This window comes from Cnephaeus nilssonii, assembly GCF_951640355.1.
Source record: "Cnephaeus nilssonii genome assembly, chromosome: 5".
Classification (NCBI taxonomy): Eukaryota; Metazoa; Chordata; class Mammalia; order Chiroptera; family Vespertilionidae; genus Cnephaeus; species Cnephaeus nilssonii.
Window position 1 is genome coordinate 31,818,860 of NC_137076.1, and position 22,664 is coordinate 31,841,523.

The following is a 22,664-nucleotide window of genomic DNA, read 5'->3' on the forward strand; positions in this document are numbered from 1 at the left end:
TCTCCCCTCTGCACTGTTGACATGGGGCGGGGGTGGGGGACATTCTGGGCACTGGAGGAGGGTTTTGAGCAGCATCCCTAGCCCCTGCTGCTTGCCAGGAGCACCCCCATAAACTGATGGGGATCTTGCTACCTTTCCCTGTCACCGTACCTATGGAGGCAGTGACTCCTGCCTGCCTCCTCCACCCTTTCCCCATGGGCTTTGTCTAACTAGTTGCTCTAAGCTGCCAGCACCTCTGCTGAGTTTTCTCTGCTGCCCTCTTGTCCTCCCCCAGGACCTCCCGAGACACTTTCCTCCAGCCCAGCCTTCCCCAGCCCAGCTCTCCACTGAACCTCACCCAGACCCTGGGACCCTGAAACTACACAGATGCCTTCCCTGTGGTCAGTTGACTCCGAGCACCAACCTCTACAAGCAGAGCAGTCAAACTCACCCTCAGGGAAGTAGCCATTTTCTACAGAACCACTTCCTAGAAAGGGGATTTCATTGCATAGTGTTGGCAAGTCTGTTGTTTATCTTTAGAAATTATTTTTTTAAAAATAGCATAGCGCTCACCAGTTTGACTCAGTGGATAGAGCATCGGCCTGCGGACTGAAGGGTCCCAGGTTCGATTCCGGTCAGGGGCACGTACCTTGGTTGCATGCACATCCCCAGTAGGGGGTGTGCAGGAGGCAGCTGATCGATGATTCTCTCTCATCGATGTTTCTAACTATATCCCTCTCCCTTCCTCTCTGTGAAAATCAATAAAATATATTTTTAAAAAAAGAAAAAGAAAATTTCGTTAAAAAAAGTAGCATATTCACAAGGTAAGAATCTCAAGCCACAGAGAAGCCTGTCTGCACAATGAACGTGGGTCACTCTTGCACCAGATTCACAGCTTCTACTGCCCCACATTTCCTGTGCTCCCTCTCTCCTCCTCTCCCTGTCCTATGTATCTCTTCTCCCTTCTCCCTTTCCTCTCCCCTCTCCCTTCTTCCCTCTCCCCTCTCCCAGAAGACCTGGGTTCCTGAGGCAGGATCTTTCTTCCCCTATTTATTGCTGTATAACATTGCACCAGATACCCAGGAGTTGGAAACAACATTCTGATTTCTGTGGGTTAGAAATTCAGGAGCAGCTTGGTGGGGAGGCTCTGTGGTCCCCTGAGGTCTCTCTCAGTCAGATGTGAGCCTAGGTTGGGGGCTCAGCTCCCAGGATGCCATGCTCACAGGGTGGGAACTTTAGGGGAAAGGAAACCCAATAGAGGGGGGTGTCCTTAATGTATCCATGTTGGTTCAGGAGTTGTGATAATGCATCAAATCAGTAACATGTTAACCACAGGTATGGGGTACATCATCCTATATAATAAAAGGCTAATATGCAAATTGACAGAACGGGGGAGTGACTGGTCGCTATAACACACACTGACCACCAGGGACAGACGCTCAACACAGGAGCTGCCCCCTGGTGGTCAACTCAGGTGGAAGCCAGCTCATGACTGGTGAGCATAGTGGTGGTGGCCGGAGCCTCTCCCGCCTCTGTGGCAGCATTAAGGATTCTGACTGCTGGCTTAGGCCTGCTCCCTACAGGGATTGGACATAAGCCGTCAGCCGGACATCCCAGACTGCCAAGAGGGTGCAGGCCGGGTTGAGGACCACCCCCCACCCCCGCCAGTGCACAAATTTCAAATTTCATGCACCAAGCCTCTAGTTGGAACTATAATATCTTTGTAACTTTTCTATAAATCATAACCTTGATGTGTCTAACATACAAAGTTAATTTAAATATAAAAATCCAGCCCTGGCCAGTTTTGCTCAGGAGGCAGTGACTCAGTTTTGCTCAGTGGTTAGAGTGTTGGCCCAAGGACTGAAGGGTCACGGGTTTGATTACTGACCAAAGGCTTATACCTTGGTCATGGTTCGATCTCTGGCCCTGGTCAGGGTGTGTGCAAGAGGCAACCAATCAATGTGACTCTTATGTTGATTTTACTCCTCTCCCTCTTTTCCCTTCCACTCTCTCTCTCTTAAAAAAAAAAAAAAAAAAGGAAAAATATTCTCAGGTGAGGATAAAACAACAACAAAAACAAATAAATAAATATAATATAAAAATCCAACTGCACAACATAGCCAGTTGTGGAAACTACAGGGAAAGGTTATTTGTGCATCTGCCAGAATTTTATAGTCCTGTCAGAGTGGCCACCCTTTTATTATTATTATTATTATTATTTATTTTTTAATTTAAGACAGAAAAACAATTGACTTGTTCCACTTATTTATGTATTCATTGGTTGAGTCTTGTATGTGCCCTGATCAGGGATCAAACTTCACAACCTTGATATGTCAGAACAATGCTCTATCCAGCTGAACTACTCAGTTGGTTTGGCTGCTCTTCATCTCCTCTTTCCCACCTGTGTGTCATCCCTTTAGCTACAGGGTTTTGGCCTAAGGCCCACCCACACCTCTCATTCCCAAGGGACCTTGAGCTCCTTAAGAACAGGGACCAGGCCTTGCTTTGCTCAGTACCATACCAGCACAGAGCAGGGAGTGGTCCTGCCAGGAGACCAGCTCTGTCACTCACCTGCCTTTTTGCCTGTTTGGGCCTCAGTTTCCCCGTACATAAAATGGGCAGAACAGCTACCTAGCAGGATTGTCAAAATGAAATGATATACAAGGGGGAAGTGTTCTTGAAATCTATTTTGCCAGTTTTGATGTTCAGTAGTGTTCGGTTTTACAATTAACACTGGTTCTAATGCTATCACTTTGAAAAATTGGGTTGTGCCCTAGCTGGTTTGGCTCAGTGGATAGAGCGTCCTCCTGCTAACTGAAATGTCCCAGGTTCTATTCCAGTCAAGGGCACATGCCTGGGTTCTGGGCTCCATCCCCAGTGGAGGGCTTGCAGGAGGCAGCAGATCAATGATTCTCTCTCATCATGGATGTTTCTCTCTCTCCCTCTTCCTTCCTCTCTGAAGTCAATAAAAATATGTTTTTTTAAAAAACGGGTTGCCCTGGCCAGTGTAGCCAGTTGGTTGAGCATAATCAGCTCCTGCATCCAGGTTTCGGATCCCTGCTGAGGGCACATGCCAGGGTTTCAGGCTCAGTCCCCTGCAGGAGGCAGCCAATTGATGTTTTCAATCTCTCACATGGATGTTTCTCTCTCCCTTCCTCTCTCTCTAAAAGTCAATAAAAGTATTTAAAAAGAAAAAACCTAATCATTGCTTTTTAAAAAATCGGATTGATGAAAGGGAACGTTTAGGTTGGAATCATAGTCTTGGAGGTGGGGACAAGGGGGTTTGAATGCGGGATTTGAGTTCCTTGCTCTGTCCTTCCCACGTAGGCATGAGTGGCAGCCCTGCTCTTCATTTGCAGAATGAGGACACATTCTGGTGAAAGGAGAAACTGCACCAGTTGTGAAAAAGGGTAATGATGCTCCGGGTCTGCCGGCTGGCGTGGCTCAGTGATTGAGCTTCGACCTCTGAACCAGGAGGTTACGGTTCGATTCCCAGTCAGGCCATATGCCCGGGTTGCGGGCTCGATCCACAGTGTAGGGCGTGCGGGAGGCAGCTGATCAATGATTCTCTCATCATTGATTTTACTCTCTCTCTCTCCCTCTCCCTTCCTCTCTGAAATCAAAATATGTTTTTTAAAAAACTAAAAAAACAAAAAAACCCACGATGCCCCGGGGCGCTGAAACGCTCGCCGAAACTCGGGATTGAACCAGGGACCTTTAAATTTGCAATCCAGCGTTTTTCCAACTAGCTTTTGCGGGTGAGTGGAAGGGCCCCTACAGTCCATTTCACCCCATTTAGCGGGCACGCAGGCGTGTTTCGCCCTGCGTTTACCGACCGCACATGCCTTGTAAGGTTGCGTCTGAAGCAAAAATGCAGCTCGGTCTCTGTGGCGCAATCGGTTAGCGCGTTCGGCTGTTAACCGAAAGGTTGGTGGTTCGAGCCCACCCAGGGACGCAATCATGCTTTTGCCTCTCTAGTAAGGAAAAAATTGCGCGGGTGCCTGCTTATTTGGAGGCGGACTCCCCTGTCCTTTTATCCCTCGTGGGGGTTTGGGGGCGCACAGTGTTGGAGACATCCACAGAGGCGGAACGTTCTGAGCCTGGGTTCCGTTTTCCCTCAGCAGTCGAACCGCTTTGGGTGACGGTCCCCGGGACTCGGAGCGCTAAAACGGACGGACTGCAGAGGTTATCTGAAGGCCGAGGCCAAGATGGCGGCGTTGGCTGGTGAGCGGGTCGGGGTGCCTAGGTCAGGTCCCCCTGGGGAAACTGAGGTCCGGGTAGCGACGCAGGAACCCCAGCCTCGGGAGCGCCCCGGAGCGGGCCCTGGAGGGGCCCAAGGCTCGGCCCGGGGAGCTGCCCTGGAAGTTCCCGAGAGATAGGTGGCCTGAGATTGCAACCCGGACCGGCGGGGACCTGAGGCCCGGAGGGGTGCCAGAACAGCAGGCGTCCCACCTTGCCTGCTCCCGGAACCTTCGTCCCGAGATTAGTGATTAAACGCATAGGATGAAATCCGCAGGGTTGCAAAAGAAAGCAGGTATCCCGAGACAGTTGTCAGGATTCTGTCTCTAAACCGGGTTGACGAGTTCCTCATTCATTGTGCTTGGGTATTAACGCCGAAATCCAGCGGCAGGTCCGATTACTTTGGTTTAGAAGGATGGGTGAAGATGTCTGCAGCCCTGGTGACACCAATGGGAAACGTCCGTGATTTCTGTTGGTGAAAACCATGGGTCCTGCCAGTAGGGGTCCCGTGGTTTGTTGGCGACACAGAATTGAAAGGCCAGTTTCCAATAAGACGGTGACAAAGAGGGTATTCTTTCCTGTGCAAGTTCACAGGTCTACTGATCTGTGGAGGACATTTACTGGGCTGTACATTTATGCAAAGCCCTAAATGTTCAGGTGGGGAAACTGAGGCTCAGAGAGGAGCAGCTCGAACAGGAGTCTGGGGCTGGGCAGTTAGCCTGTCTTCCATGCTGGTGTCTGTAAACACACACCACCCAAGGCTAAGGCTGTCGGGGAACCTGGAGGCCCTAGCAGTGCTGAGGAGGCAGGCACCACACCAGTAGGTACAGGTGGTGATCGGACAGGGTGCCAGGATGGAGAGGGCCTGGGGGGCGGGGCGCTGCTGCAGACCCACTGAGAAGTGAAACTGCCCCTGAGAGGGGCTGGCCTGTGCAGCTGTGGGACAGGCTCCAGGCAGACGGAATAGCACGTTGGCGGGCACCGAGGAAGTAGCAGCTCCGACCTGTGAGGACCGGAAGGTGGCCCTGGTGTGGAGCCTGGCTTTTCTCCCAGGGGCTGTGGGGTTTTAAGCAGGGGATTGGCACTACCCGGTTCATATTCTGAAAGACCCCCCCTTTACCAAACGTTGGTTAAAGTAGAATTTAGATAGACCGAGGGTAGAGGGAAGGTGACCAGGCAGGAGGCTTGATGGGCAAAGACCTGGCTGGTCCAGGCCCCTGAGTTTGTGGCCTCTGGTGCTGTCCAAAACTCACTGCCCGCACCCTGTGGTTCTTTCTGCAGCTCCCGGCCTGCTCCGCCCAGTCCTTGCTCTGCGGTGAGTGCCTGCGTCTCCGTCTCTGAGGCCCTTGAAGGGAGGGCTTAGACTGGGAGGGGGCGGGGATCAGAGTACCTCTGAGCTGGGAAGGGCTGAGCAACTACAGACGGGGTCCTGCCCGCTGAAGGTCACACGCGAGTCAGGGGCAGCACTGGGACTGGCAGCTGCCCTCCAGCAGGTGGTGTGCTGGCCCCTCTGTCCATGTTGTGGCAGAGCCTGGGTTCGGACCCTTGTCCACTTGTCCTAGTGCCCTCAGGACTCACTTGCTACCAAAAGTAATCAGTGCGTTTGCTCAGGTGACAACCCCATGCAGGCCTCTTCAGGACAGGAAGGCAGGTAGCCACTGGGGCCTCGTTATGGACAGAGCCTGGAAATCAAACCCCAGGTCCATAGGATCCGGGACATGACAGATCTAAGGAGAGGGTTTTCCTAGTGGAGAGAAGTCGGGGGGCTTGGAGGTGGGCACAGAGTTGGGCTGAGTGTGGTTTGGTTTGATAAAGTCTTTTCCCTAGGGGTAAAATACATATTCACTGTAAAATGAAGGGAAAAGGGGAAAATGAAAGAAGTGTCAAATGAAAACCAGACACTTTGTCCCTGAAGGGTCAGATGGTAAATGTCTTTGGCTGTACAAGCCAGATGATCTCTGTCGAGACTGCTTAGCTGTGCCTTTGTGAAAACAGCTGCAGACAGCACAGAGACAGATGAGTGTGGCTGTGTGTCAGTAAAATTTATTTACAAAAATAGGTGGCCCTGTCCAGTTTGGGTCAGTGGATAGCATGTTGGCCTGGGGACCAAAGGGTCCTGGATTCGATTCCGGACAAAGGGCACATACCTCGGTCGCAGGTTCAATCCCCGGCCCTGGTCAGGGCACATCCGGGAGGCAATCAATTGATGCTGTCATATCGATGTTCCTCTCTCTGTCTCTCCCTCTTTCTTCCACTCTCTAAAAATCAGTGGGAAAATATCCTTGGGTGAGAATTAACAAAAATAGGTGGAGGGCCGAATTTGGCCACTATCCCCATCCCTGCTACAGTGTAGCCCCTGTAACAGCATCTCAGGATGTCTCAGGCTCCTCTTCACGTGTGCTCTGTCTCTCTGCAGCTCCGGCGTGGGTGCGGCTGTTCAGGTACGATGTGTCCATGCCAGTGTGGCTGCTGACAGCCCAAGCAGGTGAGGCCAGCCTTCCCAGTGGCCCGAACACCCTGAAGCACCCTCCCCCGCCAGCACAGTAGTACCCGTGGTAACTCCAGGGCCCTCCCACATCCAGCAGAGCTCTGAGGTCCCTGCCCTTGGAGCTCTGTCCAGACCAGTGGCTGCACATCCCCAGTCCAGAAGGGCCTTTGCTGAAGAGTGAGTCAGTTGGCCCCTGTTTTCCAGATGAGGACACTGAGTTCCTGAGAAAACAGGGGCCTCTTGGGGCCACAGCAAGGCAGGCTGAGGCACATCCATGCCATCTTTCATTTCTTCGTTCAGCAGACCCAGACCTGGGTACTGAGATGCTGCAGCCCCAGGGTAATCCCTGGCCCCATGGCTCCTCCCATTACTGCCCTCAGGACCAGCTGTGACCATAGCTTTGACCTGTGCTCTGAGAGCTGCTCTGTGTTAGGTTACAGGGTAGAGACTGGGGGGTAGCCAGTGTTCCTTTCCTGGGACTCCTGCCTGACTAACACCTCCCTGTGCCATGTCCCATGCCCAGCACACAGCCTGCCGTGTCCAAGGCTGGAGCCGTGGTCTCCAAACCCAGCTCACTTCCCAGCAGCCGGGGCGAGTATGTGGTGGCCAAGCTGGATGACCTCATCAACTGGGCCCGCCGGGTGAGCCCCCAACCCTCCTCCATCTCTCCAACCTCTGCTCTTTGCTTGCACACTGTGCACATGTACAGCACACACGCTCACTGCCCCTGTGGTTCAGGGAGCCCAAGAGGCTCGTGATTATGTCAGGACTCATCCTCTGCACCCCCTACCCCGCCAGCTCCTGGCTCTGACATCCCCTCAGTGTCTCTGTCCCATCCCCTTGTCTCTCCCTCAACCCTTAGTGAAGATTGCCCACTTCCCTTCTTTAGTTGTCTTCTGTTCATGCCTCTTTTTTTCTCTTAATGTAAAAGTAATCTTCTTGGCTAGAAAAGTAATGTGTGCTGAAAACAGTAACTCCTTCCTGGCAAAAATTTTAAAAGCCTGCCCTGCCCCTAGCATCAGCCACGAAACAGTTTTTATCTTGTATCCATTCCTTTAGGTCGTGTGCATGGCATGTCTCCCTTTGGACATGTGTCCTGTCTCCCAAGACAGAGGCTCCTTTCAGTGCCCAAGGGCTGCTGGGCTGGATAGGCCACGTTAACAATCCCTCATTGATGGCTGTGCGCTAGCTCAGTCTTTTGTGTGTCTTTGTGTCACACACAGCACCACAGCAAACATCCTACTAGAGCCTCCAGCTCCAGGACAGAGATGTCCACTGTAGCCTTGTTTATGACTGTGAACACCCAGAGACGAGGTCAGGGTCAGGCAACTCAGGTGCTCGGTCACTCAGGTGGCCTAGCCATGTTGGGCAACCCTTGTACTATCACCCACACTAGCACATTAGTAGGGCAGTGGGGGCCACTTCGTAGTCCCAGATTCATTCGAAGCAGAGGAGCAGAGATAGGTCTAGCCAGGGAGCACAGCTGTGGGGAAATCAGACACCAAACAGATAAAGGAGTCAGGGTGCTCAAGGTCATCCAGAAGGACTTCCTGGAAGAATCGGCATTTGGAGTTCTTGGACGCCAGGGTGTGTCCAGAACAAGATCCTCAGGGTTAGGCCTATGCCACATGTGGCGGCCAGGCACTCAGAGCAGCAGGTGCCCACGTTGGAAGGATGGGGTTTAGGATGTACTAGGTTACATCAATGGTATTAAAATTAATTTTACCTTTATTTTTAAAATATTTTATTGATTTCAGAGAGGAAGGGAGAGGGGGAGAGAGAAACATCAATAATGAGAAAGAATCATTGATCGGCTGCCTCCTGCACGCCCCCTACTGGGGGTTGAGACCACAACCCAGGCATGTGCCCTTGACCAGAATTGAACCTGGGACTATTCAGTCCTCAGGCCGACGCTCTATCCACTGAGCCAAATTGGTAGGGCTGTTTTTTATATTTTTAAAGGGAGGAAGGGAGAAGGAGAGAGAAAGAGAAACATTGATGCAAGAGCTGAACATCTATCAGCTGCCTCCTGCATGTCCCCTACTGGGGATCAAGCCTGCAACTCAGGCATGAACTAGCAACCTTTCCATGCACAGGATGATGCCCAACGAACTGTCCACACGGGCCAGGACAACTTTTTTTTGTAATATGGCTATTGGCAAGTGCTGACCCACAGGCCTAGCCTACTTTACCTCCTCATTGGGCAGCCCTGGGCTGGGGCAGGCAGCAAGCTCAGGCTAGGTCTGAGGGGCCTGGAGGTCAAGTGGTTGCTGTACGGGGAAGAGGGTGGGGAATAGCTGATGTGTCGTTCTTCAAGAAAGGCTAGAAATCTGTTTTTCTATGTGAAATTGCCCAGTTTCTTTAAACATGATGGTCCAACTGTCCACTCACGGATTGACCACCCTGGCCCCCTCAGAGTTCCCTGTGGCCTATGACCTTCGGCCTGGCCTGCTGTGCAGTGGAGATGATGCATATGGCAGCACCCCGCTACGACATGGACCGCTTTGGCGTGGTCTTCCGAGCCAGCCCACGCCAGTCAGATGTCATGATTGTGGCCGGGACACTCACCAACAAGATGGCCCCCGCACTCCGCAAGGTAGGCCTGGCCCCAGACCCCACCCCTCCACCCACCCCTCCACAGCACAGGATTGAGCTGCACATAGACCCTGTCGTCTCTTCCAGGTCTATGACCAGATGCCAGAGCCTCGCTATGTTGTGTCCATGGGGAGGTGAGTTCCAGTGGGGCTGGGGGCCATAATCTGGCTCCAGGGATGAGACATACCTGTGACACACTGTTGTGTTTCCCCCCAGTGTTTTTTCTGGGCTTCTGTCTGATCAAGGTCACGGAGGTATAATTTATACTCAGTAAAATCCCACACCTGCAGGAAGCCGAATAGTGACTCTGACACGCTGCTGTGTGCACTCCCCCGTCCCCAGAATGTCCCTTCCTGTGGATTATTATTGCTCCCCCATCTGACTTGTCTGTTTCTTTATGAATACATAAATGATATCACCCTCTGTAGACATTTACATTCTCCTTGCCTTTTTAACTTGTAGTCATTCTCTACATTGTTAAAACCTGTTTAATCAATTATTTTTTGTTGTTGTTGAGATAGAATTCACATAACAGAAAGTTCACCCTTTTAAAGTGTGCAGTTCAGTGGGCTTTAATGCATTCACAATGTGTAAAACTATCCCATCTGTCTAGTTCCAGATTATTCCATTATCCCAACAATAAGCCCCGTCCCCCCATCAGCACTCACCTCCCACCCTCTTCCCCAGCCCCCGGCAACCATGCACCCGTTTCCTGTCCCGTGCCTGTTCTGGACATTTCATATAAAGGGAATCACACACTGTGTGGCCTTTTGTGCCTGGCTCCTCACTGAGCAGCATGTTTTCAAGGCCCATCCATTCATTTCTGCTCTACCTGGTCTCAGGGGACTGTTGTCTTTCCTATGACTTCATATCCCTTCTTGTCCTTTTTGGCAGCCTAGGCACCGGCCTGCAGTTGAAGGCGGGTGTGGGTTAGGGAAAGGGCCCTGAGGAGGGAGCAAGGACAGAATGGCCTTCGGCCTGGCCTCACAGCCCTCTTCCCACTCCAGCTGCGCCAACGGAGGAGGCTACTACCACTACTCATACTCCGTCGTGAGGGGCTGTGACCGCATCGTGCCTGTGGACATCTACGTCCCAGGTAAGTCCACTGCCTCGTCTCTGGGCAACTAGGCCTTCAGGTCCCCACAAAGGAATCCTCATGCCCCTATAGACATGGTGGGCTCTCCCTGTTTTAGGAATGAGCATTGACCTATGAACCAGGAGGTCACAGTTCGATTCCAGGTCAGGGCATGTAGGAGGCAGCCAATCAATGATTCTCTCTCATTGATGTTTCTATCTCTCTCTCCTCCTTTCCTCTCTGAAATCAATAAGAATATATTTTTTGGGGGGGGGAAAGAAGAGCAGATTTGGGTCTAAGAAGAGTGATACCACTCTTTCCTTTTTGTCCTTTCTTCATGGGCTCCCCAGTTTCATCCAGATGTTGGACCAAGCCAACATCAAAAGGGTTAGGTTGATCTGTACAAAATTGCTATTTGGCCATTTTTAAGCTACAGTTTTATATGATTCCACCTAATAGAAACCAAACCAGATAAATGCAATTAAAAAACAGGAAAAAGTTCCTGGAGGACATGAACAGTGTCTGCGAAGTCTCATACTCATGATGGGTGGTGGGACCCCACCTTGCTTACACCCAGGATCACCAGGGTGTCCAGGTTTAGCAAATAAAAATGCAGGGACCCAGTTAAATTTGAATGTCAGAGAAACAATGAATAATAATCTTTTTCATTATAAATATACCCCGTGATATTTGGGATATAGTTATACTAAAAAAAGTATCAGTGGTTTGTCTGAAGTTTACAGTAACTGGTGTCTTTATTTTATCGGACCGTCCTGCAGAACTCCCTTGCCTCCTCACTGGGCCAATGAGCAGGGGGTGGCCTCCTGGGCATGTGCTGGCACCTCCCAAAGGCAGAGAAACAGGTTTCCACATTGGATTAGAGCTCATTGGAAAATGGCATTGATTTGTTTAGCATTCTGCAAATGTTTGTTTGTTTATTTGTTTATTTATTTTTAAATAATTTTTTTCTTAAACAAACCCTTGTGTCGAGGGCTGACTTTCAATAGATCGCAGCGAGGGAGCTGCTCTGCTACGTATGAAACCCCGACCCAGAAGCAGGTCGTCTACGAATGGTTTAGTGCCAGGTTCCCCACGAACGTGCGAACGTGCGTTGCGTGAAGGGCGTGGGGGCGGCCCCCTTTCTGGCCGCACCCTGTTTCCCAGGACGAAGGGCTCTCCGCACCGACCCTGGTCCCGACAAGCACGGCGAGGCGGTTGGGCAGGGACGGCAGGGGACCGGCTATCCGAGGCCTACCGAGGCTCCGAGGCGCTGCCTTATCGTTCCGCCTGGGCGGGATTCTGACTTAGAGGAATATTTATTTATTTATTTTTAATCTTGAACATCAGCTTATTTTCTTTGTATTGATTTCACAGAGGAAGGGAGAGGGAGAGAGAGATAGAAACTTAAATGATGAGAAAGAATCATTGGACAGCTGCCTCCAGCACGCCCCACACTGGGGATCGAGCCCGCAACCCGGGGTATTTGCCTTGACTGGAAATCAAACTGGTTCACAGGTTGATGCTCAACCACTGAGCCAGACCGCCTGGGCTGCAAATATTGAGTGCATTTTCTAGGCCTGGGCCTGGCTTGGGCAGCACTGGGCCCTAGAAAGGCCCCATCACTGGACCAGGCCCTGGGGAACCCCCAGGTTGGGGGCGGGGTGGAGCCTGACACAGACGTGCCCCACCCCGCCTATTGTGTAGGACTTTGAAAGATGCATAGAAGTCTACCCTGCAGGCTTGTTAACCTTGACCAGGAGCCAGACCCTTAGTCAGTCACTGCTTGTTTGACCCATGACCTCAGGCAGATCTCTCCATGCCTCAGTTTCCCCATCTATCAAATGGCCATTGTGATCATACTGTCAGGCACTGAGCACCCCAGAGTCAGCTGGAAGTAAATGACTGTGACAGTTCTTTATCCAGCCTCCTGAGGTGGCAGGCCTGTCAGGTCCTGGCCGTCCTTCAGGTGGCAAAGTGTCTCTCTGCTTCTTCCACCTGAGATACTCGGGTTAGAGACTCTGGGAATTTCCTTCTCAGTGTGTGAGCCTCCCCACCCTGCCCACCTTGCTGGCTACTTCCAGTAATGGGCCGAACTACCCACCCCCTTTGTGTATTCTTTGGATGCTGGGATGAGGGTCCTTCTCAGCCCTCCCCACCATGGGAAGGGGTCAACCAGCCCTTAGCCCGCCTGCAGCTCCCAGGTCACTCTTCCTAGGGCCCTTGGTAGCCCAGGCCTTTCTGCTCCATGTGGCCTGTAGTCGCTGTCCACAGCCGGACCCTCTGGCCTTCCTTCTGTTTCATGTGCCCTTTGCCAGGCAGCAGGGAGAGGGGTGGTGCCCCAGTAGGGCCCAGATCCAGTCACTGGTCAAGGGCTCCTGGCGGAGCCAGAGCTGTGGGCCCCCTCCCCATGGGCAGACACTGAGGCAAGGTCTCGCCCCCAGGCTGCCCACCTACCGCCGAGGCCCTACTCTATGGCATCCTGCAGCTGCAGAAGAAAATCAAGCGAGAGAAGAGACTCAAGATCTGGTACCGAAGGTAGTGCCACCCGACTGCCACCCCGTATCCTCTTCCTCATCCTGAAAGATGGTCAATAAACCTGAGAAACGCACTGGCACGGAAGCCTGCCCTCGGGGTGTATGGGCAGGGGTCCTGGGAAGTAGAGGTGCCCCTTGTGCTGGGTGTAGGTGGGCGAGTGCTTCCTTGGTCAGGGTCAGTCCTTAGAGATGCTGAGGCCCTGGAGGCAGATGGCTCGGTCCACATCAGCCCCTCTTAGGGGCCCTACACCTCATCTCCTAAGGCCCCACCATGAAGGAGGAGAGCCCAGAGCAACCCCTGGAGCCAGGTGGGGGCTGGGCTGCCCCTGCACTGAGACTGAAGGGGACGTTGAGTCAGAGGAAACAAGACAGTGGGACAGTGTCAGGCCTCAGCAAGTGACACTGCACTTCACGAGTGGCTGAGGGTCCCGTGAGAGTCCAGATGTAAAATTTTGCTTTATTCTGAAGTTCAGCCTCACTTGGTGGGACCAGAAAATCCTCCTCAGTAGCCTGAGGACCTGGGCCTAGAGCTGCTACCCTCCTTGCAGTCCTGACCTAGTTCTGCACCCGCGGGATGCCACGTGCCAAACACAGGGAAGGGAGGGGCAGCCGCCCTGGACGGCTGAAGGACAGGACCGTAGGTGATTGATTGGTGATATCTCCCTTGGGCAGGATTGGGTTCACTGACTTGTACACAATGGAGCATATAGCTTGCCCACTGGCTCCCTGAAAGTCCAATAACAGATTGTTTTTTTAAAAATATGTTTTTATTGATTTTAGAGAGAGAGAGAGAAATAGAAACATTGATGAGAGAGAAACATCCCTCCGCTGCCTCTTGCACACCCCCTACTGGGGTTCGAACCTACAACCCAGGCCCTGACCAAGAATCTTGGTGCATGGGACACTCAACCAACTGATTGACACAAGCCGTGCAACAAATTCCTTTTTCTTTTTGGAGGAGTAAGTGAGAACACTTTTGCAATGTGTGCTGATTGGCCAGCCTAGTGTTAGCATTTATTTCATCCCTGTGACCCCAGAAGAAGGCTGAGACTGGCACTCTTGCAGAGGTTAGGGAAGGTAGCTGGGGTCTTACAGCTGGTGCTGCTTCACCTAGAACCTGGGCTGAAGCCAGAGCCTGAGCTCCTGGCCACGAAGGCACTCAGAGGGTGGTGCACCAGACTTAGTGCTTGGTGACCAGGGGTGTGATCATCTGTGGGAAGGCATAGTAGCGGCAGTCAGCAGGCGGGACCAGCTCCATCACCTGTGTGTGGATGTTCTCCCGGCGGAAGCCCGACTCCAGCAGCGCCGGCACTTGTGTCTCCTGTGACAGGGAAGTGCCCAGTTATGTCCAGGCTGTGAGGCCTCACACACACACCCGGTGCCTACCCTTCCTTGCACAGCATTGTTAATGCCAAGGCCCCCAGGGCTGCAGTAGCCCCTACCCCAGGCCCAAATGCTGAGACAACATGGGAGCCAGGTCTGAGTGGCAGTCTCCAGGTGTCTAAACTCAGGCAGCAGCTTCCTGCTGTCCCAGGCCGTCACCAGGCTGCCCAACTACTCCCCCTGGCAGGCAGAGGAAGCGTTTGGTCAAAGGCCCTGAACTAACAGGGGCACCCTGGGTAGAGGAAGGCCTAGGGAGGAGTATGGGGCCTGTCAGCCAGGCAGAGCTTGGGTGAGTCCTATGTCCCAAGGGCACTGGGGAGTACCTTTCCTGATTTCCACACAGAGCACACAATCCACCCAAGAGCAGTCCGGAAGCAAGGGACCTTCCCAGGTCCAAGGCGACTGCAGCTGCCTCCCCAACCTGCCTGGGGTGGGTGGGGGAGGGGAGGCCCAGGGAGTTAGGCTGCTGCACCTCAAACATGGTCCTGATGTTGGAGTACTTGGACTTCATCAGTTCCCCCCAGGAGGTGAGGTTGCAGTAGGTGAGGATGCCCCCAGGCTTCAGCAGGCGAAAAGCATGGCCCTGAGAGGGGGACAGAGGTGGGGAGGGAGATCAGAGAACCAAGTGGAAGGAGGGGCACCCTGTGTGGATGGCAGATGCCCCCACCCAGCTGAACTCCCATGCTGGTGGCTGCAGACCCTGTCCCTCCGTGAGGTCCTACCCTGATGAAATTGAACTGGTGCGTGTGCCAGGTTTCCTCAGACAGTGGATACGTGTCGTACAGGATCCCTGCATAGGAGGATGGAAGTCACATGGTCAGGGCCAGGGGCAGCCGCACCAGGACAATGGCTCCACACAAAGGTGGAACTTGAACATGGCCCAGAACCCCAGCAGCCATACCCCAAGTTCACTATGCTGCCACCACCTCTAGGTGTCCTTTGCAATTCAGTGATTCCTTTAGGTATCCTGCTGAGTGTCAGGTCTCCTGTGTGTCTGTGCCCCCTTCCCAGACTCAGTTGGCCCAGTGACATGTCAGCCCATGTGTTCTTTAAAAGGTCCCTCAGCAAATGAGGAGATTCAGGCAGAGGTTCCCCCTCACCCAGTGCCCAGAGTCCCCTCACCATCAAAGTGACCATCTGGTAGGGTGGGTGCCACCTCTTCCCACAGGCCTTTCAAGGGAACCACCTTGAGGCAGGGGAGAAAAAGAAGGCTGAGGGTCAGAGGGATTCCCAGGACTTCTCCACTCTAAGAAGGAGGGCAGAGGAACTCCCAAGGGAGGATACTCCCCCCCCCCCCCCTCATTCCCATGCCAGAGACTGCCCCAGGAGTGGGAGGGGGCCTGCAGGCAGAGGTAGCACCTTGTGTGGCTGCCGCTGGGCCCAGTCCTGGAGCCGCTGGAAGACCCCGTCGTTGCACTCAATGATCCAGTGCTCATCGATGGCAGCTTCCTGCACCTTGGTTGCTGCGATGGCCATGCCAAAGCCCACCTCCAGGACCCGGCCCCCTGGACACACAAAAGGTGGGGGCTGGGGAGACTACCTGGAGGAGGTGGCTCAGGGGCAGCGCCTTGGCAGAGAAACTAGGACAGAAGGGCACAGCAGACATAGGGACACAGTGGCCCTGAGAAGGAACAGTCTGGGCCTTGGCCAGCGGCCAAAAAGGGATGACCTGCCAGGGAGGCAGCAGAGCAGCTTTTGGGTCGGGTATTTGGGGGGGCGGGGGGAGGGGTCAAAACCTGGACTTTGAGCCTGACTCTGGCTGTGTACACCAGTGGCACTGATGGCATGCCACCGGTGCAGCTTATCTTTTGGTTACTTTTCTCTCCCCCTCCCACTGTCCCCACAATGAAGTTCACAAGAGAAGGGCAAGGGGAGGACCAGGATTCCAGGCCAGGGCCTGGAACAATCGGGGTGGAGGTGGGGGTGGTACCCACTGCACTACAACCAGAGGCCTACAGGCCACGAGCCCAGCCCTTGGGGGACCTGAGCACTGTTAGGGCCCTGACACCGGAGGGCGGAGGGCAGGGTCACCCCGTCACAGCTGTCTCCCAGCCTCAGCTTTCCCAGAGCTATTCTTAGCTGGGGTGGGTGGGGTATCTAGAGCAGGGACGCTCCCCACGTGCCTCTGGGCAGCCACCTCCGCCAGGCCCCCTGTTCCCGATCTCAGGCGGGGGGCGGCACCTCATTTCTCCTGGAGAGGAAATTCTCGATACTTAGGGGGCGCCTACTGGGTGCATGCCCCGTGCCTGTAGCACCCCTTTTAGTTCCCCATTGTCGTCCCCTGTTAGCAGCCCCATTCTCCAGGCTAGGAAAGAGGCAAGGAGAGGCTCGGATGCGCATCAGCCAGAGAGCTGGCTGGCATGAGTCTGGTCACCCTTGGGCAGGACGCGGAGCTACCTCTGGAGGCGGCGGCGGCCGCCAACGCGTGCATGTAGGGGGTCTCCCAGCGCTCCATCACTGGCTTGCCCAGGATCTGCAGGTGCATGTCCGACGCGTCGTAGGACGCGGGCGCCGCCAGCCACGCAGGCCTGCAGTTCTCTCCAGGCACGAAGATGGGGGTCGCGGCGGGGGCGCTCATATTGCAGGCGGACGAGCAATCCTGACTGCTCCCGAGGCGAGGCGAAGGGTTGGTCCTTGCAGGGCCTTCTGGGCCGGGGGGTGTGGCCATGACCGGCGGGGGCGTGTCCGGGGGCGTGGCGTGATGAGGACCCGCCCGGAACCCGTGAGCAGACTGCACGAAGACTCCAGTGGCCTCTAGCGGCTGTGAAGCAGAAGACGGCTCCACATGGGTCGGGCCTCGGCGGACTCCCTGCTCCTCACTGAACCTCCAGCGCCTGCTGGCGAACTGGGCACAGCAGCTGAGAGCCCTCAAGGTCTGTAGCCTCGCCTTTTCACTCTCCTGCCTCAATTTCCTCATCTGTCACTGCCGCAGAAAAGCCCCCCTTCCTTGCTGGGGTGGGAGGATCTAATTTTCCTGGCGATGTTGGAAGTGCTTTAGGTATTTAAAAAAAATCGTTCAATCTTCAGAGATGTTGCAGTGGGTTTTTATTGTCCTCATGTCACAGATGGGTAAACTGAGGCTCCGAGAGGCACAGCCAGCAGTCTCATGGCCATGGATGTGGGTGGGTGAGGACTCAGGATAGAACCCTGATAGTCCCCACTTCCACCACATGCCGAGCTGCCTCTCTTTCAGGAGCTCACTTCACATCCCCATAAGCTGGTGGTCACCCAGGATCCTGATGGGGGCGCTCACCATGCAGAGGCTTTGCAGTTCTGGGGACCCAAATGATTCCAGCAGTCTGCTGTCCCTTACACCCAGGAAGTTGGGTAGGGCAGCCCTGCCCCGACATGGGGTTGAGGCCCCTTGAAGTCAGCTGCATCTTCTGCCTGCCTGGGTCTTACCCACAACACTGACCTCCACGCTCTGTAATGTGACTTCCCTTTTCCAATTCTCTGCACATCAGGCCACGAGCCCTAAACACTCCATTCCTGCCTTCTCACTGAAAAACTGAGGCCCAAAGACGCTGTGGTCACAGGGTTTGAACCCAGGCAGCATCTTTTTTATTTTTTTAAATATATAAACATATCTTTATTTTTATTTTAGAGAGTAAGGGGAGAGAGAGAGACATCAATTTGTTGTTCTACTTTTATTGTTTGATTGTTCTTTTGTCAGTCCTCACCTGAGGATATTTTTCCATTGATTTTTAGGGAAAGTGGAAGAGAGAGGGAAAGACAGAGAGAAATATGGATATGAGATAAACACATTGATTAGTTGCCTTCTTGCACGCTCCCCAACCAGGGCCTGGGCTGGGGAGGAGCCTGCAACCAAGGTATGTGCCCTTCACCAGAATTGAACCCAGGACCCTTTGGTCCGCAAGCCGACACTATCCACTGAGCCAAACTGGCTAGGGCTGTTCCACTTATTTATCCATTCATTGGTTGATTCTTTTTTTTTAATTTCTTTATTGATTAAGGTATCACATATTTGTCCTCATCCCCCCATTCCCATCCCACACCCCTCCCCACACATGCCCCCACACCCCTGTTGTCCTTAACCACTGGTTAGGCTCATATGCTTGCACACAAGTCCTTTGGTTGATCTCTCCCCTTTACCCCCACCCTCCCCTCCCCTCCCTCTGAGGCCCGACAGTCTGATCCATGCCTCCTTGTTTCTGGGTCTGTTCTTGTTCATCAGTCTATGTTGTTCATTATTTCCCCTAGATGAGTGAGATCATGTGCTATTAGAAATACACTTACAAGAACCCAAAATGAGACAAGCAGTAATGGTTATGGTGACAGGCAAATGAATCAGTCTGTAGTGAGTTTCTTTCTGGGCTGGTTGATTCTTGTTATGCCCTGATTGGGGATCAAACCTGCAACCTTGGTGTATTGAGACAATGCTCTCACGAACCAACTGAGCTACCCGACCAGGGCCCAGGCAGCCTCTTAAACAGTTCTGGAGTTTGGTCACTTCCCTGCATCTCTGTGACCATCTCTCATAGTCCTGGCTGACTGAGCTTCAGACTACTCCCCACAACCCCTGCCCACCATCTGCAAAGTGCTCCTGTGTCACTCCTGCCTCCGGCCTTTCCCATGCTCTTCCCTTGGCCTGGACAGCTTCTCTTTTCTCCTGACGTGGTGTGGGCATCATGCTTGAGCCCATACCTCTTCTGGAAGGCCCCAAAGTCCCCCAGGCTCTTTCATCTCTGAGGACTTCTCCTTGGCATTTCACTAACTTAAGGTATTTGTTTCTTCATGGCTCTGTTGTCTGTCTGATGGGCTTGGTGCATAGAAAGTGCCTGCTTGATAAATCCTGATGGCACATTGGGATCTAATATAGTCTAGATGTGACAACTCTGATTTCACAAGAATCTCAGGAGTGGGCAGGATGAGTAGATGCCATCAGACATCTGGGTTGGTCCCTTGCTGCTTTTTGCCTCACGTGAGTCCATTTGGTCTGGTTTCCCCATCACCAGCCACCACCGTGGGCACCAGGACGGACACTTTGTGGGCCTATATTCCAACATCCTTGTGCTGCCCAAAGGGCATGTCCCAGGATGCTCCCTTGTGCATCCCACGTAAAAGGGTGGCACGCGCTAAATGTCACCCAACTCAAGGGATACCCTGGAATGCCTGCCTGAGACAGGAGGAGGCTGTATTCATTAGCACTTGCTATGTAACAAATCACCCCAAATATAGCCACTGAAACAAGGCACATTTATGATCTCAGTTTCTATATGTCAGGAATCCAGGTAAAGCCAAGCTCAGTCTTCTGCTTCACAACATCTCACAGGCTGCAGTCATGGTGCCTCTGGTGCTGAGGACTCATCTGAAGGCTTCCAAGCTCACTCACTGGTTGTTGGCAGCACTCAGTTCCTTTTGGGCAATGGGCCCCCAGGCCTGAGTTCTTGACCACATTGGGATCGAGCCCACAACCCGGGCACGTGTCCTTGACCGGAATCGAACCCAGGACCCTTCAGTCTGCAGGCGGACGCTCTATCCACTGAGCCAAACCGGCTAGTGCTAAAATGTGTTTTTAATAGATAGAGAGGAAGGGAGAAGGGTAGAGAGATAGAAGCATCGATGAGAAATATCATTGATCAGCTGCTTCCTGCATGCCCCCTACCAGGGATAGAGTCTGCAACCTGGGCATGTGCCCTTACTGGGAATCAAACCAGCAACCTCTTGGTACATGCATGGGTTGGTGCTTAACCACTGAGCCACACTGGCTGGGCAGAATGACCTTTTTATTTTTATTTATTTATTTACTTATTTACTACTTACTATTGATTTCAGAGAGAAAGGGAGAGGGAGAGAGAGAAACATCAATGATAAGAGAAACATCATTGATCAGCTGCCTCCTGCACACCCCCTACTGGAGATTGAGCCACAATCCAGGCATTTGCCCAGACCAGGAATCGAACCGTGACCTTCTGGTTCATGGGTCAATGCTTAACCACTGAGCAACACTGGCTGGGCAGAATGTCTTTCCTTTTTATTTATTTATTTATTTTTAAAATTTTATTTTTATTGATTTCAGAGAGGAAGGGAGAGGGATAGAAACATCGATAATGAGAGAGAATCATAGATTGGCAGCCTCCTGCATGCCCCCCACTGGGGATCGAGCCCGCAACCTGGGCATGTGCCCTAACCAGAATCGAATGATGACATCCTGGTTCATAGGTCGATGCTCAACCACTGAGCCACCCCGGCTGGACTGTACTTCCTTTTGAAGGCTGACTAATATTCCACTGTATGGATGGACCATGTTTTGTTTGTCCGTTCATTTGTCCATGGATACACCTTTGGTTGTGGTGAATCGGGATGCTGTGAATAGTCATGTACAGGTAGGTATGTGTTCAAGTCCCTGCTTTCAGTTCTCTGAATTTGAAAGGAGTGGAGCTATTGGATTATATGGTGTTTCTATATTTAACATTTTAAGCAACCTGAATTTTCTGCCCAGGGTTACTCCCCATGCTTCCAATCCAGTCCAGAGGGTTCTCACCCTAATGGCTAACTGCATACTCCGCATTGACTGACATCATAGGGTACTCACTCCATTTGCTAACTCCATATAACCATGTGACCCCCACCTTAATCAATCAGAGTTTTTCATTGCCTGGTCACAACAATTGATTGAACAAGGACCTGTGACCAAGGTTGAGCCAATCAAAACCTTCCCTTGAATTTTTGCTACCTCTTTTTGGGAAGAAGTGCTGACCTGCTGGGGCTGTTAAGCTGATGGAACTGCTGGCAACATCTTTGTCTCCACAAGAAGTGAGACTGTTGAGGGAAAAAGCCAAGAGAGAGGATGACAGAGCCAAGAGAATGGAGAGATGGATGAATCTTCATGCACTGTTTGAAGGTCCTGGATCCAGTCAAGCCTGAAACTAGCTGGCCAGTGAGTCTCAGCCAGGGGTGATTCTACCCCCCAGGGAACACTGGGCGATGTCTGGGGACATTTGTGGTTGTCATGACTGGGGGTTCTGGCATTGAGTGGGTGTGGGCCAGGGGTGCTGCTCAACACAAAGAAAAATCTGATCCCGCCTAGCTAGTGTGGCTCAGTGATTGAGCATCAACCCATAAGCCAAGAGGTTCAATTCCTAGTCAGGGCACATGCCCAGGTTGCAGGCTCAATCCCAGCAGGGCGCATGTAGACAGCAGCCAATTGATGTTTCTCTCATCAATGTTTCTATCCCTTTATCCTTCTCACTTTCTCTCTCTCTAAAATAAATAAAAACGTATAACATATTAAAAAAAAAAAAAAGAAACATCTGATCACAAATGTCAGCCACGCTGAGGGGAAAACCCCTGATTTACATCTATCCCTGGACCTTTCAGTTCCATGAGCAAAAAATTCCCATTAAAGGAAAAAAACAACAATACAGTTTCAGTTTCTGTGAGATGCAACAAAAGATTCTAACCAATTTGGGAGGTAAGACCCATTCAGGGGTTTGGGAGATGGAAGCTGCAGATGGTTGGCCTGGGGCTTCACCTCCATAAGCAGAGCATCCTAGTTGGGATCAATAACCAAGTGGAAGGACATGGGTCAGGCCTATACTTTATTTTTTAACACAGGCTTAGTTTTAGATTTATAGAAAAGTTGCAAAAAATATGGAGAAATGCCTGGTACCTACTTTGCTCTGTTACCATCTCATGTTAGTGTGGGACATCTGTCATTTATACATTATTATTATTACTACCTAAAGTCCTCAGTTTATTTGTGTGTGTGTGTGTGTGTGTGTGTGTGTGTGTGTGTGTGTGAAATATATTTTTATTTATTTCAGAGAGGAAGGGAGAGAGAGAGAGAGATAGAAACATCAATGATGAGAGAGAATCATTGCTCTGTTGCCTCGTGCAAGCCCCCTACTGGGGATCGAGCCCCCAACCTGGGCATGTGCCCTAACCGGGACCTCCTGGTTCATAGGTCGATGCTGAACCACTGAGCCATGCTGGCCAGGCTGTTTTTTCAAATTTCTTTAGTTTTCCCTTAATGTCCCATTTCTGACCCAGAACCCCACCTGACATTTAGTTGTCATGTTGCCTTAGGCCCCTCTGGTGTGTGATGGTTCCTCAGACTTTCCTTGTTTTTGATGATCTGGACAGACTTGAGGACTGGTTGGGTAGTTTATAGAATTTTTCTTGCTTGGGGTTTGCCTGATTTTGTCTTAGGGTTAGTTAGACAAAGTGATGGGTTTTGAGGGCAAGACCCCTTTCTCATTCCATCAGATCAAGGGTCCCTGCTGTCCACACAGCTGATCACAATCAATGGCCACAGAACCTCTCTGGTGTGGGGCCTGTTGATCAGAACCAGAACCCTAACCTGAACATTAGCAGGTCTGCAGCATTAGTATTAGATGTCAGGAGAACC

General features: G+C 52.2%; 3 protein-coding genes across 7 annotated transcripts in view; 2 read left to right on the forward strand and 1 right to left on the reverse strand.

The window, feature by feature from the left end:
- Positions 1–4,119: 4,119 nt before the first annotated feature.
- Positions 4,120–12,984, forward strand: NDUFS7 (NADH:ubiquinone oxidoreductase core subunit S7). The gene is made up of 8 exons (XM_079770901.1): positions 4,120–4,203; positions 5,500–5,533; positions 6,635–6,703; positions 7,230–7,347; positions 9,123–9,302; positions 9,389–9,435; positions 10,309–10,397; positions 12,818–12,984. The coding sequence occupies exons 1-8, from the start codon at positions 4,188–4,190 to the stop codon at positions 12,913–12,915; spliced, it is 651 nt and encodes a 216-aa protein (XP_079627027.1). The 5' UTR covers positions 4,120–4,187; the 3' UTR covers positions 12,916–12,984.
- A 294-nt stretch (positions 12,985–13,278) lies between these two features.
- Positions 13,279–16,949, reverse strand: GAMT (guanidinoacetate N-methyltransferase). The gene is made up of 6 exons (XM_079770900.1): positions 16,691–16,949; positions 15,653–15,798; positions 15,416–15,479; positions 15,016–15,083; positions 14,766–14,876; positions 13,279–14,231 (listed from the first exon to the last, which is right to left on the reverse strand). The coding sequence occupies exons 1-6, from the start codon at positions 16,869–16,871 to the stop codon at positions 14,091–14,093; spliced, it is 711 nt and encodes a 236-aa protein (XP_079627026.1). The 5' UTR covers positions 16,872–16,949; the 3' UTR covers positions 13,279–14,090.
- Positions 16,950–17,056: 107 nt separating this feature from the next.
- SBNO2 (strawberry notch homolog 2) overlaps positions 17,057–22,664 on the forward strand; it is a 67,617-nt gene continuing 62,009 nt past the window's right edge. Inside the window, exons 1-2 of one of the 5 annotated variants that reach the window (XM_079770895.1) lie at positions 17,057–17,166; positions 20,477–21,194. The gene's annotated coding sequence lies outside the window, so the exon portion shown is untranslated. Of the gene's footprint in view, positions 17,167–17,236; positions 21,195–22,664 lie in introns of those variants that run through there. The other 4 variants (XM_079770894.1, XM_079770896.1, XM_079770898.1 and 1 more) reach the window with 4 other exon arrangements.

Bases quoted from the DNA above. Each gene is read 5' to 3' on its own strand.
- NDUFS7 (XM_079770901.1), top strand. The intron at 9,303-9,388 runs GTAGGCCTGGCC...CGTCTCTTCCAG, and splicing joins TGGCCCCCGCACTCCGCAAG to GTCTATGACCAGATGCCAGA. The intron at 9,436-10,308 runs GTGAGTTCCAGT...TTCCCACTCCAG, and splicing joins TATGTTGTGTCCATGGGGAG to CTGCGCCAACGGAGGAGGCT.
- GAMT (XM_079770900.1), bottom strand. From the start codon at position 16,871: ATGAGCGCCCCCGCCGCGACCCCCATCTTCGTGCCTGGAGAGAACTGC. The intron at 15,480-15,652 runs GTGCTACCTCTG...CCCTGCCTCAAG, and splicing joins CCCAGCGGCAGCCACACAAG to GTGGTTCCCTTGAAAGGCCT. The intron at 14,232-14,765 runs GTGCAGCAGCCT...TCCCTGTCACAG, and splicing joins ACATCAGGACCATGTTTGAG to GAGACACAAGTGCCGGCGCT.